This window comes from Theropithecus gelada, chromosome 1, assembly GCF_003255815.1.
Source record: "Theropithecus gelada isolate Dixy chromosome 1, Tgel_1.0, whole genome shotgun sequence".
In the NCBI taxonomy this organism is placed as follows: domain Eukaryota; kingdom Metazoa; phylum Chordata; class Mammalia; order Primates; family Cercopithecidae; genus Theropithecus; species Theropithecus gelada.
Window position 1 is genome coordinate 24,334,933 of NC_037668.1, and position 18,407 is coordinate 24,353,339.

Sequence of the window (18,407 nt, forward strand, 5' to 3'; positions counted from 1 at the left end):
AAAAAAAAAAAAAAAAAAAAAAAAATAATAATAATAATATCTTATTATAACTTTAAACATTGATGCATCTGTAATTCGGCCAATTTTTCATTCTTAATCTTTCTTATTTTTGCCCCCCTCTCTCCTTTATTTTTATTAGTCTTGTCAGGAGTTTATTTTTATTTTTAGGAACCAACATTTTTATTAGTATATAATTTTTGTCATATGTTTATTTTTATTCTATCAATTTCTGCTCCCACATTTTTTCTTACACTTTCATTTTTCTCCCTAACATTATTTTTCTAATTTTAAACTTGAATTAATTTTTAGATAATTAATTTTATACTTTTTTAATAATATTAAATTTAAAGGTTATAAACTTCTAAAAAGCACTTTTTCCCAAATATTTTGAAATTATACTTTTTGTTACTGTTCAGATATAGATGTTTCCTACTTTTCCTATGACTACCTCTGAGAGTAAGTTGTATAGAAGTATTTTCTTTAAATATCAAATATATGGACATGTTAAATGCATCATTTATTTATTTCTTATTTATTTATATCACTAGTAGAAGCAGAGGTCTATATTATGTTAATATTATTAATTCTATTAACTGTATTGAGACTTGTTTTATGGTCTAGCTTTTGTTTAATTCCACTGTGCTTGAAATCAATCTTTATTCCATATGCCTCCAGTAGGTGGACCTTGTTAATTATTCTACAAATAATTTCTATATAAACTTATGATTTATTTGCCTGTTGTATTTATTACTCAGGGGAGAGATTTCAAATATCTAACTCTGATAGTGTGTTAATTTTCCTTATGTTGCTTTTACATAATTACTGTGCAGCATGGAAAGTCACAGACTCCCTTCCACTGAATGGCAGAAAGCAGAGCAGAACTCACAAACCAGGCAGGCTGGCTCCCTGGGAGAACAGCACAGGAAAGAACTGTGCTACATATGCCCAGTTCCTCCTTTCAATCTCACCGATTGGAGTAGACCAGTGGTTCTCCAAGTTCTTTAACTTGCATGCATAACTTCTTGAGGTTTATTAAAACACCAATTACTAGATCCCACTTTCAGAGCATCTAATTTAGTTGATCTGAGATATATATTCTCATTAAAATAAAAATCTTTTTCTATTGCTAAAGTTTTTACCTGAGAAGATTCCAGGTGACTTGATCCCCATTTATCCCACACCTAATCAATGTTGGGAGAAAGCTTAAAAAGATTTTATGGTTTGTTCACCATATTAGCCAAAGAAATGACTAACGTACCTATAAAAGTTGACATTACTTTTAGATCTTAATAAACATAGACAAAAAATACCTTCCCAATAATTACTCTGCAGGCTCATATGAATCACGTTTAAAAGGATTTTCTTTCTCTAGCCTACGTTTAAGTAGAAGGTCATTCAAGTGAAAGGTCATATGTAGGCTGACTTGTGGGGTCATATATGTTCTAAAAACCCATAGTTGTCAGGGATGGTAAGGAGGATGAAGCCTCAGTTAGCATGATTAGATACTCTTGGCTGTTAAATGAAAGTTAAATCTTCTGGATTAAGCTTAGAATCTATCTACTAACTAATATTGAAAAGACATTTATCTATTTACCTTCTATGGGAGATTTAATGAGAAAATGGACAAAGGCCAAACATAATCATATGTTTGTGTAATCAGGGATACTTGTATAATCAAGGATCATGAAATTAAGCAAGATCATGAGATGGTTTGTGAAGTATGAAACCAAAACTTACTTCTGGAAAGGAAAATTGAGACTAAAGGAGTCAGAGAAGAAAGTCTGGCTGGACAAGCCTTGTGAACCTCCACAGCCAGCCATGTTCTCTACAGGTATGAGTTACTCTATGGGAAGATAGTCAGGGACCTAGAAGAAGTCTATGACTCATTGAATCTGATTTCCCACCTACATCTGCTGCGTGGTGCTTGGTGCCAGAGGCTTACTACTTCAGATAAAATGAAAAAAAAAAAAAAAATGCCAAAAGGTATACTGGAAAGTGTTAGAAAACATTGGTGCTATCCCATTCTCAGTCTTTTTCTAAATTGCCATGTAACCTTAATTAATTAAGTTATTCCCTACCTCTTGATTTCAGTTTTATGTTTTGTAAAGACAGAGGGGTTTAGATCAGATGTCTTCTTAAGCACCATCTAAATCAGAAGTTCAATGATTCTCAGTGACTTCTGGTGGAATTCACCTAGCTGCAAATGGTGTTTGCTCAAAGCAAGTCTTCAAAAGTTATGTGTTGACTTACCCCAACACTTGAACCTATCTACCCACAAAGGAAAAGTTGCTTTTACCTAGGAAAAAAAAATCATGGATTTAATTTCTACTATTTTGCTGCTGTTGTTTTTCTCCACAGCATTAATTTTTAAGGTTTTGACAATATTATAATGGGTTTGCCTTTATTTAGGATCCACCAAATGTCAGAAAAGAGAATATAGTCCATGTCTGAGCTGGATGCTCAGGGAAAATTTACCTGAGGATATATTGTCATAGAAAAACCTCAAATTGGACAATTTATTCACATTTAATAGTTGGGGGTCCCAGAACATTCTGTGATCTTAGTCAAATTTACTGAATTGAGAAGGAGATACTGCTTCTGTATGCTACTCCACAACATTGTTCTCCACACATACCTTTTCTCTTAAAACAAGCTAAAATAAATGCCAAGTCATCCCTGCATTTGGAAAGAAGGCATTTCGACATTGTTTTTCAAAAACAGGAAACCCAAAACTTACACTATCACTAAAAAGAAATTTTAAAAGTTGCCCAGAGAGTTTGTATTTCAAAAATAAGTTTTCTTTTTGTATCTTCAATAAGCTATGGCTATGTTGTCCTCAGACAGGGAATCTCCTAGTAGGATCCTACAGTTCCACACCTGGTCTTAAGAGAACCTTCAGAGAAGTACCAACTGGGTGCCCAGTTAGCATTCCAAAGTCTGAGGCATGAGGAGGGGTCACAATACACTTCTACACTTCTGTGAGACTTTCTTTTGTTTTGCTCATTCACTTCTCACCAATCCATGCACTCCTTCCCACCACTTTTCATGACCTCTCATCACTACAAAAATACATAGAACAAAATGAAAAAAAAGTCTGTCTTTTTGGTGTTAGTATGTTGCTGCACATACTGGGGTGTGTGTGTGTGTGTGTGTGTGTGTGTGTGTGTGTGTGTGTGTCCATCTGTGTGTGTATGTATGTGAAGAAGAGAAAAAGGTAGGGGTGGGGAGAGAGAGAGTGTGTCGGCTCCTTAAAACAAAATCATAAGTGCCAGAATTTTTTCCCCACACACCCTGCCAGAAAACAGGAGAGACAGAAAAATTTCCATCTAGTCCCTAAAGAAATGTCCCATCTCTCAAAGCTCAGAACTGCAGGGCTACATGAAGAATCAATGAACAGACAAAGTGCATTTTAAAGAAGGATTCCTAAGGGAGACAGGCATCAGGAATTCTCAAAGGGAATGAGGAGAGAGAGGAATTGATAAGGTAAGGCCCCTATATTCTTGGTCTAGAAGGGCTGTAGCACAACAGAAAAAGCATTCTATTTCTAAATTGACTTTGTAAACTTGTTTTGCCACTAACTGAAAATGAACATTGGGCTTAACCATTTCTCCTTTCTTTACTTCAACTTCCCCTTCTCTAAATAAATGTTGTATAAAGCCCCTCACCACCCTGTTAGTCTATGGATTCTAAAGCCATTGAAAAATGTTTCTAGGATGGATGTAGAGGTGGGTGGTCCATATCAATGTCCCGGGAGTTTTCTTTCCATATTCTATTAGGCCTTATCCAGGAAAGATCAAAGCCTTTACCTGGTTCTCTTTTTTAGATACTCTCATCTTTTCTGTACCACCCTTGCCCATTACCTGATGGTTTTGATGACATTAGAACTTGCAACATCCTCCTCTCCATCTTTTTTTTTTACCCCGAGACACTCCCCTACTTATATGTCATGTTCCTGGAAATGCCGGCCTCCCAGGGGCTCCTTGCTATATGTTCTCTGGAGTTGCTAAGTGTGTAATGTTTTTTGTAAGTGCTCCTCTGGGGTAGGAAGTTGGACACAGAGAAGTAAAGCAGCCCAATTCTCTTTCAAATGGCTTTTCTGCAACCCTCACTGGCTCTAGAATCCAATCCCAGGGACACTTCCTCTTTTGAGACACTAGAAGTTCTGCAAGTCCTTCATAGATTTTTTTGTTTTGTTTTGTTTTGTTGTTTTTTGGAAACGGAATCTTGCTCTGTTGCCCAGGCTGGAGTGCAGTGGCACGATCTCGGCTCACTGCAATCTCTGCTTCCCAGGTTCAAGCGATTCTCCTGCCTCAGCCTCCCAAGTAGATGGGGCTACAGGCATGTGCCACCACACCCAGCTAATTTTTTGTATTTTTTAATAGAGATGGGGTTTCACCGTGTGAGCCAGGATGGTCTCGCTCTCCTGACCTCTTGATCCACCTGCCTTGGCCTCCCCATCATAGCTTTTTATGAGCAGAGACAATCCAACTTGAATACATGAAGAATAACATCTTTAGCACCCCAGAGGTGAGTTTCATCTTTTTAAAAGCTTTCTTTGCAAGGAGATTTCTCATCCATCCTTACTAACCTCACCACATCACCGTATTATCACAGTCAGCACAGGCACCACTATCACTTTTGTGCCGACCATCTCTACCTTTGTTACTGTCACCACTGTCCCTCCCTTTGCCATGTCAGATATCTTTAGCCATTGTTCCAAATCATTGATTGTTGAATATCTAATACACTTGTCTAAGTCTCCATCACCAGTATTGTTACTATTACTTACCTTATCACCACTGTTATTATTACCCAGGCGTCTTCATGAGACTAATCTACTTTTTCATTATTACTTTTGTTTACATCCATACCCTCAATATGTTCATTAAACATCCTAATTTTGACATCTGAGCTCTTATCTCAGCTGTGTGTTCTCTGTGGGCATATACTTTGATGGATATGGAGTCCAGATAAATAATGGAATTACAGCATTTATCTATCAGAAGTAACGTATTTGAATCATTCATAGGCCCAAATGTACTTTTATTTTTCAGAATCAGAGGTGGAAAGAAAGCAGTTGCTATATTAAGTTTAAGATAAGGAGGTAACCATAAAAAGATTAACAAGTAGATCACATTAAATGGAAGACAAACACTAAGTATTCTGAGATCAAATTAGAAAAGCTTTCCTGTAGGAGATGGAAAGTTTTTGAGCCAAAGGAAAGGAAAATATTTGTTTCTCAGGTACTAATGTGACTTTGGGATTGGAAGAGTCTCTCAAATATTTGGACAATATGATGGTCTCATTCAACCTTAATCAGCATTTAGCTTATGTCCCACTTACTCTGAAATACCTAACTTTTCTCAAAGATGGATAGTTGAAACTATCCTTCACTAAATTACTGCATCTCCCACAGTCTCAAGCACCAGTAGACCTTTTGTTTTTATTTTCATTTCATGGGTACATGTAGATTAGCCATCTATCCCAATCCTTCAAATGAATAATTGTGCTGTACTCAAAGTGGCCACTTTAATACTCATTTTTATTCCTCCACATATCACATCACATTGGTGTTCCTACATTCCTCTTTTCCTCTTGTGAGCCAGACTCTGAGACAGACTTTCTGCATCATTTGTATTGTCTAATTGTATATTTGTATGACTTGGTATTGACTGAGTAAATTATAATGCCCATGCATGATCCCTCAGAAGGCTATCAACATGACAAATACCTGAGCATAAGAATTGTAAACATTATCTAGAATCAGTTAGTGTAGATATGTGTACTAAATGATCCAGGCTTCCAAGTTTAGTTCTAGCCTAGTCAAGAGCATTGTTTCTTCTCTTTTATGCCACTACTTGTCAATAAAGAGTGCTTACTTGGCATTTATTCTGTATCAGAAAATAGAGTGAGAGAAAATGACAAGTTCTGATATTACTGTGCAGTGGGCTCACCGTCCCATGAGCTGAGAAGTCAATACTGTGACACCAGCTTTTATGAACGGAAAAGCCTTATTTCAAGGTTGACCAGCAGGGAGGCAAGAGGCAATGTTCAATCTGTCTCCCCGAACTAAGGTCTGGAGACAGGTTTTATAGGCAGAGAGCAAGTTAAGAGGGAGATAGAAAGATGCAACAAAGCATTATCTGATTGGTTCCTGAAAAGAAGTTATGCCAGGTCCTTGACTTTTATGACTGTACTGCAACACAACAGGTTATCCTTTCCTTTTTAATTTGATCACCATTCCTTGGTCTGAATACTTAGGTTCCGCATGTGGTTTACCTTTTTATTCTGGTTGACTCTAGGGTCACAAATCTGGCACACTTGGTTCATCTGGGCATGTTTGGGTTACTTGCAACCTGAGGGTCCATTGCAACTAAAAAACAAGTCATTATTTTGTTGTATTTTGTTACTGACAAAGTTAAACCAGATTGAACTGGTTCTGTGGTTACACTGATACCTTCATCAAGCAATTCATTATTTGAGGAGAAAGATGAGATCTAAAATTATTTGTTAAAAGCTTAAGTGAAAAAAGTAGTATTCAACATGTTCAAATTTTCATAGTACCATTGCCACTATTTGGAAAAACAGCATATGCTTATTAGAATTTAGAAATAAATAGAGAAATAATTTTTGAAGTAATGGGATTATAAGTAATTTAAATTTTTATTTACCTAAACATTTAATGTCCTACATTTATATGTAATACATTATTTTTAAAATGTGCTTTAAATGTTAGGAAAAAATGATATGAAATGCAACTAACATAATGTGACAAATAGGGGAATTCACAATAATTCATTTATCTATTTATTTAATACATTTTTGAAACGGTTTTTATGCCCCAGACTTTATTCTAGGAACTGGAGAAAATAGGATGCATATAACACTGTTGCTTCCCTTAAGATAATTATTATATAGAGTGGGAGGAGACAGATCCTCAAATCACCTGATTATTTTTTAAAAATATAAACACATAAGAAAAAATGTCAACTTCACACATAAGATGAATTTTTGAAACTTTTAGACATATTATTTATTGAAGCAAATAAACTTTTAAAACAACCATGTAAATGAAGTGATATATCAAGGTCACATGCCCTTGTGTGCCCAGTACAACTGTGGTTTATATCTGTCTTCCCCAGGTACATTGAAAGCATTTCATTTTGTTCTCTGATGTACTTGAGTTTGAATGTCCTATGAGACAGTATGTCAGTCTTGGTGCTAGTACCAAGTGAATGGTCTGATTATGCTGCCTTTTAGACCTGACTGCTTCTTACTGTCTATCTTGCTAGAGTCAGTATCTAATTGTCACCATGGGAGAAATGGCCACAAGTTGGACCTTATCTTGGGCACTTACCCCAACATGTCACACTAAGGCACTACTTCTCAAACTTTTATTTTCATATCATAGTGCTTATAAAAGTGATGGTATCTGTAGGGCACACTAAGGTGAACACTTAGTGCATGAGGCAACCAGTCCAAGAACTTCAATTCCCTTAGGTCCTATCTGACCATTCATAGTGTGTGTGTTAGGGGCAGGGACTCAGTAACTCACCACATCTGTTAATTATATCTGTTGAGAAGCTCTGTGCTAAAGATGACCTGAACTTTATATTCTAAAGGAAATACCTAAGGAGGGTGTCAAGAGAAAAAAAGAAGAGTGTAGAATAGAGTGTAGAATGAAAGGCAAGGGGAGTTTGCAGCTGTAAATGGATCTTTAAAAAAATATACCTTCTGGTGGAGTTTCAGGAGGGGAACTCAATCTCTATCACACCCATTTGACTCTTAAGAGTTTGTTTATTCATTCATTCATTTGTTCAAATATGAGTGGATACCATGCATTGTAGTACAAATTAGTAGTGAGATATAAGCTACTTTGAGTTGTTAGATGACTACTTATGTCTTCACTGCAGGATAGTAAGTCCCCATGTTCACTGCACAGTATGCACCCCACAGATATTAGTAATTAATAATAATTGTTATAACAGTTTTAGTAATTATTATTACTATAATGACCTATTAATTAATGTGATCTAAGCCATTTCAATTTGAGCTATCCTCTAGTGCTGCCACCACAGGGAAAAAAGAGTTTCTGTTGGGCCCATAACAGTTCCTGCAAAAAGAGCAGTCTGAGTGAAGTGAGGTGCAGAAGGAGAGGAAGAAAAGGAGCCCAAAGGTAGTAGACTCAGCCTATCAGCAGAATAGAGTTTTGCACCTTGTATTTGGGGAAACAGCATAGACTTCTTGAAAGCAGGAACTACTCCTCAGTTTATGGAAAGATAAATTTAGACCCTTAGGTCAAAAGAAGATGCCTCATTTGGAGAGTTACCAAGTCTATTGTAATAACAATGTGAGATAGGTGTAAAACTAAGCATTATCAAAGAAATAAATTCCCACTGAAGACATTTATGTGGAAAACTTTGAAGTAACAATGATTAATATTTATATGCTTAACGTTCTTTTATTGTTCCCATTTTGCATATAAGGGAACTGAGGTGGAGGGAATTTAAGTGTATTGCATATGATCACACAGCAAATAAATGGTAGAAATGACGTTTGAACACAGGCAGAGAAGCTTCACAGTCCATGCTGTAACCACTATACTGTCCTGATTCTGGGATGCTGAGACTAACTTGCTTATGAAATACTTACTATGTGTTATTTAACTTTAGAACACTGTGATGTAGTTTTTTTTTTTTTTTTTTCTTTTTTTTTTAAGGAAAACAAATCTGGCATTAGAGAGAGCTTATGTTTTTTGCCCGGAATCATAGAGGCAAAAATGGCAACACCTGAATTTGTACCAACACCTTTCCATCTCTGCTCTGCAAATTCAGATCTTACACATCTGGACCTAGTTCAGGTCCTGCTTTCCTTAAGAAGTGCTACAGGCGCCTGTAATCCCAGCTACTCAGGAGGCTGAGGCAGAAGAATGGCTTGAACCTGAGAGGTAGAGGTTGCAGTGAGCTGAGATCGCACCATTGCACTCCAGCCTGGGGGACAAGAGCAAGACTTCATCTTAAAAAACAAACAAAACAAAACAAAACAAAACAAATGTAATAAGCATAGAATCAAAACTCCCTAAGCTGAGAGGAATGAGAACACTCATTCATTGCCAGTCTTTCATTTTACAGACAGAGAGAATGAGGCTGAGGAGGGTCACTCAGTCAGCTGAAGTGGATTTAGGGTTGAATCTGTCTCTCCTTACTACAAGTTCAATAACCTTTATAATTTTATTACATAAATATTGGGATGTTCTTCCTTCCTCAGAGGGATATTAAAAATATTAAAATTTTAAAAACATAAAGGCAGCTGTAACTATTTCTGGCATATACAGATATACATAAAATAAAGCAGTAAGGTCTGTAAGAATGAGGAAAATGGAAAGTATTCAAGATTAGGCCATACTTAGTCTCTGCCAAGATCTAGTCCTATTTTCTCACTAATTTATCTGATCATACTCTAGCAGGTACTTGGCCCCTAGTTCAGACACCATCAAGGAATGGGAGATGACTCTGCTCAGCAGAGGAAGCAATAGAGGAGTTGGAGAGAAAAGAAGTGTGATCAGAACTTCAGGTTTTTTCTCCATCAAGCTACATTTGGTCACATAATAACCCAGAATCACTGGATGCCACAAATTGATAAGCATTCTGCTCATGACTCGCTGATCTACATCTGCAACTTTATACAAGCTAAAATTTTAGACTCCGTCTTGCCAACCTAGTTTTCCACCTTCTTAACCTTTCTCTGGGAATCTTGACTAAACCTACCACTCCTAGCTTTAATTTGTCTTCTTTCTTTCTATATTGCACTGTCTCTCTAAGCCATAAATACAGCTTAACCACTTGTTCTGCATCGCTATTTTTTCTCCCTTTGTTGCTTTTCTTTCCCATTAGAATGGGGTAATCAGAGACCATAACCCCTTTCTCTTTACATCTTCTAACTTTGACCAATTCAGGCACGGGTGTGTGCAGCATGTTTGACTACTGATCTTTTTCATTTCTTTACTGGTGTTTTCTTAGACTCTGACTACTTGATTGACAAGCCAACCAGCTGATTCTCACAATCACCAACAAGCTGGGCTATGACAAATTAGATCATTGAGGTTCCCTTAAAATAATTCTGATCCTGTCAATGACTCTCCTTAAAGCCTCCTTCACCTCCTTGTTGCGAAGGCTGTAGATGATAGGATTGAGGAAAGGGGTAACGAGGGCATACACCAAGGCAATAAGCTTGTCTGTGCCCTCGGATCGACTCCCAGGTGAGCCCACGTAGACCGTGAAGGCAGAAGCATAGAATAGTGCCACCACAGTCATGTGGGAGGAACAGGTAGAGAAGGCCTTGGCACGACTGGCAGCTGAGGGTAGCTTCAGCACAGCATTCAGGATACCTCCATAGAGTCCCAAAATGAGCACAAAGTTGCAACCAGTGGCCACACCAATCACTGCGCCATGGGCCCTAGTATGCCAGCTTGTGTCCACACATGCCAACCGCATTAGCGGTGCCAAGTCACAAAAGTAATGGGCCACCTCTTTCAAGCAGAAGGGCAGAGTGGCAGTGAGGGTGGCTGGCACAAGTGCAGCTGAGAAGCCAGCCACCCAAGTGGCCCCAGCTAGTCGTAACTGTACCTGTCTGCTCATGAGTGCATGGTAGTGGAGTGGGAAGCAGATAGCAAGGTAACGATCCAGTGCCATGACACCCAACAAGTAGCACTCAGTCATCCCTAAGGAGTGAAAGACATACAGCTGAATAAAGCATACAGCTGATGAGATGGGTGAACACCCGTGGAGCAAGGTATGCAGCAGTGTGGGCACTGTGGTGCTGACATACCACACCTCTACAAAGGAGAGGACACTGATAAAGAAGTACATGGGGGTGAACAGTCCAGAATCTAACTGTACCAGGACAATGATGAGAATGTTTCCCGCAAGAGAGAGGAGATAGATGCATAAGGTCCCCAAGAAGGCAAGAGGTTGTAGGGTCCCAGTGGTAGTGAAACCAGCAAGGATAAAACTCTGGGTCCAGTTATGACTGACATGATCCATGAGTCCTAGGAACAAGTGACAAAGATAGAATATAAATTACTTCAAGCTTCTTCCTCTATTCGTAAAATCTGAGCACTTAAAAGGAACTTGAGACATTATCTAATCAATGTTCCTCACTTTGCACTAGAGGAACTGAAGCCCCAAAAGCAGAAATGGTTGGTCCCATATCATAGTCTGTTGGTAGCAGGGCTGGGACTAGAAACCAAGGCTCCTGATCCCAGTTTAATCCCTTTCTATGTTATAATATTGTGCTCCAGTGACTCAGTGATTTTCTCCCCTACTCCACCATCCAATAATAGGAGAGCTAGAAAATTCCTACTGCTATCCCTCGATAGTTCCCAATGAGAAAATAACCAACAATATTGGACTGTGGAGAAGGAAGAAAAGTCATCTCCCTAAAATGACTGTTGAAGCTTCTTTCAGGAAGCCCCTCTGAAGTGTTTAGCCTCTCCTGGTAAGAACTAGAAGAAGAAAAAATGGAAAATAAAAGAAATGCAGAATCTCCAAAAACTGTAATATCCTAGGCCCGTAGTGCCTAATGATAATTCACCCAGCGGATACACTGCGCTGGGTGAAAAATTCATCCCCAAAGGATGTGTGCTAGGAATTCTCAAAAAGGAAAACCATGAAGTCAAGAAGAAGCCAAGAAGCCAAGAAGCCAGAAGTCGTATGGTATAATAGGAAAACCCTACTCTAAAGTCAGCGATTTGGTTGCCACTAGACATTAGGTTGAGCAACTTTTTACTTAACCTCAGCTTCCTCTTCAAAAAAACACAAGTATTTGTTTCCCAAGACTCTTACGACACAGATAATGTATGTTTCCCTAAATTGGGAAATGGTGGTGGGTTTTGAGGGGAATCAACACCTATGTCACTTGAGTTTTCCTCCCATACCCTAATAAGCCTCATTCAAAGCCTTCATCTAGCTGTCTTCTTTGGCTACTCTCATCTTTTCGGCACCACTCCTGCCCATTACCTGATGGTTTTGATGACATTAGGACTATAGCATTCTCCTCGGCATCCTTTCTACCCCAAGACACTCCCCTACTTATATTTCATGTTCCTGGAAATGCGGGCCTCCCAGGGACTCCTTGCTACATGTTCCCTGGAGTTGCTAAGTGTGTAAAGCTTTCAATAAGGACTTCTCTGGGGCAAGAAGTTGTGCAAAAGGAAGTGCAGCAGAGCAGCTCTATGTCTCAAATGACTTTTCTCAATTCTGCAACCCTCACTGTGGACTTTAGAGTTTAATCCCAGGTGCATTGCCTCCTCTGGGCCACTAGAAGTTTTGCAAGTCCCACATAGCCTTTTATAAAAAGAGAACAAATCCAACTCATATATCCTTGTGCATACATGGAGAACAACACCTTGATCACTCTAAAAACGAGTTTAATCTTCTTAAAAATTACTTTGCGAAAAGACTTCCCAATCAGCTTCATCTCTACTCCCTTCTAGTAAGATCAGCGAAATGACCAGAAAGGAGTAAATAATCTGTTTGTTCCTCATTTTTCTACTAATGTGTAATAGTTTCATTTTAATATACGTGTGGTACATATGCAGGTTTAACACATGTGCGGTACATGTGCAGATTTGTTACATAGGTAAACCTATGTCACAGGGGTTCATTGTACAGATTATTTTATCACCCAGGTATTAAGCCTCCTACCCATTAGTTACTTTTTCCGATCCTCTCCCTCTTCCCACTCTCCACCCTCCAATAGGCCCCAGTGCGTGTTGTTCTCCTCTATGGGTCCATGTGTTCTCAACATTTAGCTCCCACTTATAATTGAGAACATGAGGTATTTGGTTTTCTGTTCCTGTGTTAATTTGCTGAGGATAATGGCCTTCAGCTCCGACCATATCCCTGCAAAGGTATTTTTCCATTATTATTATTTTTAATTTATTTATTATTATTATACTTTAAGTTGTAGGGTACATGTGCGTAACGTGCAGGTTTGTTACATATGTATACTTGTGCCATGTTGGTGTGCTGCACCCATCAACTCGTCATTTACATCAGGTATTTTTCCATTATTAACCCTACCACAATATGAGAAAGATCAGCAGTGCCATCACTTCTGCTTTGACTATCTCCGTCTCCACAACAATCACTATGACCACTACCCTCACTATCCCCCCTATCATTTATTCATTGATTTAATCATTGTCAAATGCTGTCTATGTGCCGAGCAGTGTTCTAAACCACCATCACCAGTATTGCTATCATTGTTTATGCGACCACCATATCATTATTTTATGTGGCATTTACATATGTTTATTTATGTTTTCATCATCGCTTTCCTTTTCATCACTATCGGTATCATCTTCATAAAAGTCTTATGGTCAGTACATGGACTCTGACCTCAACTGAACACAATACATGAGCATGTACTGGATGGATGCAGAGGCCATATAAATAACAGATTGAAGCCCTGACGCACTGGAGAAGAATACATTGGCATCACTTGTAGATACAAATGTGGTTTGATATATAGGAATCAGAGGCAAAAAAGAAAATCATACAAGATAATAGCAAAATTAAATTGGATATCAGAATATTCACTGTAAAAGATTTTCACACAGATCACATCGATATAGAGGAAACCCTTGAGTCTCCTCATATCAACCTGAAAAATTTCCCGAGAGGGCTGGAATTATTTAAACAGCAGGAAAGGATGAGATTTTGTTTGGAGAGTTTTACTTTAGAAAATATTGTAACCTCAAGATTGGAAGGCTGTCTCCTTGAGTAAAAAACTATCCAGGTGCTTGGGTAATTAGAAGTTCTCATACAGTCTTCTCCTGCCTTAAGCCAAGATTCCACTTCATCAGAAACATGTGACCTTTCTGCAGGATGCATGGTTGCAGCTGCCACTTGACAAAATTAGTTTATCTTTCATAGTCTCAAATACTAAAACACCCCTAATTTGCAGCTTTATCTATGAGTTTTATAAGACATATTCTGATACAGACTTCCCCTATGCTTTGTAGTGTATCATCCTGTCTTGGCAGCAAATGAGTGATGGCTGTGCATTCACCTTCAGAAAGCAATCAGTGCCTGTTTATAAGAAAATTACACACAAAACAAAATCAATACAGAAATATGTGCTAAAAATGTGACGTTGTATATAATGAGGAGTGAGAGGTTTGTAAGTTAAAAGTAACGTGAAGAGATAAAATAAAAGTGAGAGTGTTCCAAATATAGGCCTTGCTTAGCTAAGAAAATTGTTTAATTTCTTCTCACGAGATCTTCTTCCTGTAAAGTACTCATTTAACATTTATGCTGTATTAGACATGAAGTTAGAGAAAAGAATGAGGCGTTCTGCCTCTATCAAGAAATTCATGATTTAGCAAGAGAGACAACTGAGAGTGTTATAATGTTCGGTGAAGAAAGGAGAATTTCAAAAGTGTCAACATTTCATAATACGATTGCTAATATTTGAAAAAGCCTATGTTACGACAAATGATTAAAAAGAAATAGGTAAATAATTGCTTTAATTTTATAAGTGATTTTAAATTTTTTCATCTACATATTCTGTATTACGGACAGACATGTGTAATAATATTTTCCAAGAAAAAATGTTATTTTAAGGTTAGAAAAGGTGATTTAAAGTACAGCTAAAAAAGTGTGAGAAGAGGAAATACCAGTGATTCTGTTATTTATTCATTAAATACATTTATTGAACACTGTATTTCCCATCCTCATACTAGGGAAAATATGAGATGCCTAACACACGGTTCCTTTCCTTGAAATGCTTAATTCGGAACGGGGGAAACAGACCTCAAGATAGGCATTTATAAAACAGTAGGAGCACTTATATGAAAAGACATTCAATCTAACTCATAATAAGATGAATGCAATTTTAAATTACAATTGAACAAGTTTGCTGACTTTTCAGATTGACAAGGTTCCAGAGGTTCAAAAACATACTTTGTTGGAGAAGCTGCAAGGAGCAGACCTTTTTATGCATTGCTTATAGCAGTACAAAATAGCATACGTTGGGTGAAAAAGCAAAACCTGTGTAAACTACACATTTATTTGTATTATGACCCAGTAATCATATTTCTAAGAATTTATCCTGCAGATATGTATACACACATATATGAAATGATGTGCATACACAGGGTTGTTCACTGTAGTTCTGCTTTTTGTAATAGCAGAAGACTGGAAGTGACCCAAGAGCACTTTAGTGGAGATTTGTTAAATCTCCCATTTGTGAAACAAGCACAGAGATGTTTACCAAAATGAGGAAGCACCTTCCTCAGTGATATGGCAAGAGCTCCGGAGGGCATATAAGAATATTTATATTTGCTTGTTTTTACATAAAGAAAAATGGAAAGACTGTGAAAAATACTACTAAAAGTTGTTTTCCATTGTGAAGATAGAGGCTGGCAAGGGGTAGAAAGGGGCAAATGGGCCTACAAGTTAAACTCTTCTATATATACCTTTTATGGATTATTTTGATTTTTTAATAATGTATATGTATGTATCGTTTTTTGTTTTTTTTTTTGAGACAGGGTCTGGGTCTGTCTCCCAGGCTGGAGTGCAATGGCGTAATCTCAGCTCCCTGCAACCTCCTCCTCCTGGGTTCAAACCATCCTCGTATCTCAGCCTCCCCGGGACTACAGGCATGTGCTCCATGCCCAGTTAATTTTTATTTTTTTTATTTTTTATTTTTTTTTTTGATAGAGACAGAGTTTCAGCATGTTGCCCAGGCTGGTCTCGAATTCCTGGGCTCAAGCAATCCTCCCACCTCAGCCTTCCAAAGTGTTGAGATTACAGGTGTGAGTTACCATGCCCAGTCAGAGATACTGTCTATTGAAACAAACACATTAATTTTAAAAATGCATGTCAATACAGTGATATATTCTGGTTTGCTCAAGAGAGTTTTAGTTAAGTGCTTCTTGACCCAGAATAACTGTTAATAATGCCCTGTTTCATTCTTAAAATTATCTGGGCTTCACTTGGATGATCAACCATATGAACATCCTAGATGATAAAACTTTAACTTTGATGCCTCTGCAGAGTTTGTGATTTTAATATGTATACACACACACACACACACACACACACACATATGCATATAGTTTCTACCCTTCTAGAGTGTTAAAACTGATGTCAACATAAAAGATAAGGCCAAAGAGTTGGGCCTTAGACAGGGTCTTAGACCTCGTCTTACACAGTTTGAGCTGCTATAACAAACTACCACAGATTGGGTGACTTATAAATAACAAAAATTTATTTTCACAGTTCTAGAGGCTTGAAAATAGAGATCAAGACACTGGCAGATTCCGTGTCTGTTGAGAGTCTGCTTCTCAGTTCAAAGATGGCTTTCTCCTCGTTACAGCCGCATGTGGTAGAAGGAGAGAGGGAACTCTCTAAGGTATCCTTTATAATGGCACTAATCTCATTCATAGGGGCTCTGTCCTCATGACCTAATCAACTTCCAAAGGCCTCACCTCCTAGAAGCCCTTGGGGTTAGGTTTCAACCTATGAATGCTATAGGAATATATTTAATCCATAGCATAACCTAATGCATTAACCTATCATAACATTGATGATTATTTCCCACTTCTTTTAACATCATAGAAAAAAAAAAACTAAAGCAATAATATTTGTATGACACACTGAGGTAAACAGCAAGGCTGCTTGTTGACAAATGCAAACTGACCAAAGGCTATAATTTTCTCAAGATCCACTTGGTCATTCAAAGGATGAGGGGCAAAGAGATCAGGTGCTTAGCACACCTGATACCTATATTTGTTGGGAAGCTCTGCCCTAAGGAAGATTAGAAGAAGGGACCCTAAAAGTTTGCAGAGAATAAATGATTGTGAAGTAAAAGAGAGGTAAGCCTGGAGCACTGAAGTAATCTAAGAAAGGAAGATGACTCCTGGTGTGGTCACGGGAAAGGTGCTTAATCTCTGTCAACCTCATTTAATCCTTAGGAGTCCATTCATCCATTCATTTATTCATAAATTGATGAATATGCCAGGCAACATGAGGTATATGTTGCCGTGAGTTGTTATACAACTACTTGGGTCTCCATGTAGATTGTAAGTTTCCCTGGCTCATTGCACTATACAACCTCGACAGTGTCAATTAGTGTGAGCCAAGCAATAGCCAGTGATTTTGCTAACACAACCACCTCTGAATAAAGCAGGTTGAGATAACTGTAATGTAGGAACACAGAAAGGGAAAGAAGAAAAATAGGGTCCCAAAAGCTATATATTAGGGCCCTAGAGTAAATTTCACAAGGGCCCAGAGATATACATAGGATGCTCCAGGGTCACTTTGGCCACCTCAGTCCAAAGTAAATGCCTGATTTGGAGCACTGCCAATTCTACTGATCCACATTAAAAAATGTAAGGTATTGTAAAACTAGGCATGAATTTCCATTGTAGAAACTGATGTGAAAAAATTCAGCCAATAATGTCTATCTTGTAGATAGTGTTTACTATTTTACATGCTTTACATGTTTACAACTATTTAACCTTTACAAGTATTGTCTGGAGAAATTCTTATTGATGCCCTCATTTTGCAGATGAAGAAACTGAAGAAAAAGGAAGGTTTAAGTGCATTATTCATATCATGCCATTAAGAATGTAGTAAACATAGGCCAGGCGCGGTGGCTTGCGCCTGTGATCCCATCACTTTGGGAGGCCGAGGCGGGCGGACCACGAGGTCAGGAAATCGAGACCATCCTGGCTAACACAGTGAAACCCCGTCTCTACTAAAAATACAGAAAAATTTAGCCGGGCGGAGTGGCGGGCTCCTGTAGTCCTAGCTACTCGGGAAGCGGAGGTTGCAGTGAGCCGAGATCGCGTCACTGCACTCCAGCCTGGGTGACAGAGCGAGACTCCGTCTCAAAAAAAAAAAAAAAAAAAAAGAAGAAGAAGAAGAAGAAGAATATACTAAACATGATTGAACCCCAAAGAGCCAGGCATTAAAATCTCTTTTCTATACATCGTGTCTCTGAAATAATAAGACTTTCTATTATTCATGAGCACTTTTTAAGTGTCAGGAGCAGTGTTAATCATTTTGTATGTTTTGTTTCCTTTAAGCCTTAGAGAACTGTGGAGATCATAATCTTTTTAAATATAAGGAAAGAGATGGTCAAAGTGAGATAATTTTTTGCCCAGGCTGGGAGCAGTGACTCACACCTGTAATCCCAGTAATTCGGGAGGCTGAGGCAGGCAGATGCTTAAGTCTACGAGTTCTAGACAGCCTGGGGAACAAAGCAAGACCCTGTCCTTATGAAGAATTTAAAAATTAGCCAAGTGTGGTGGCATGTGCCTGTAGTTCCAGCTACTTGGGAGGCTGACACAGAAGAATTGCTTGAGCCCAGAAGGTCAAGGCTGCAGTGAGCCGAGA

General features: G+C 38.2%; 1 protein-coding gene across 1 annotated transcript; it reads right to left on the reverse strand.

The window, feature by feature from the left end:
* Window positions 1–10,094: 10,094 nt before the first annotated feature.
* LOC112620731 (olfactory receptor 6N1-like) lies at window positions 10,095–11,042 on the reverse strand. The gene has a single exon (XM_025379572.1). The coding sequence runs from the start codon at window positions 11,040–11,042 to the stop codon at window positions 10,095–10,097; it is 948 nt and encodes a 315-aa protein (XP_025235357.1).
* Between the last annotated feature and the right edge of the window lie 7,365 nt (window positions 11,043–18,407).

Coding starts and splice junctions, on each gene's coding strand:
- LOC112620731 (XM_025379572.1), bottom strand. CDS start 11,042: ATGGATCATGTCAGTCATAACTGGACCCAGAGTTTTATCCTTGCTGGT.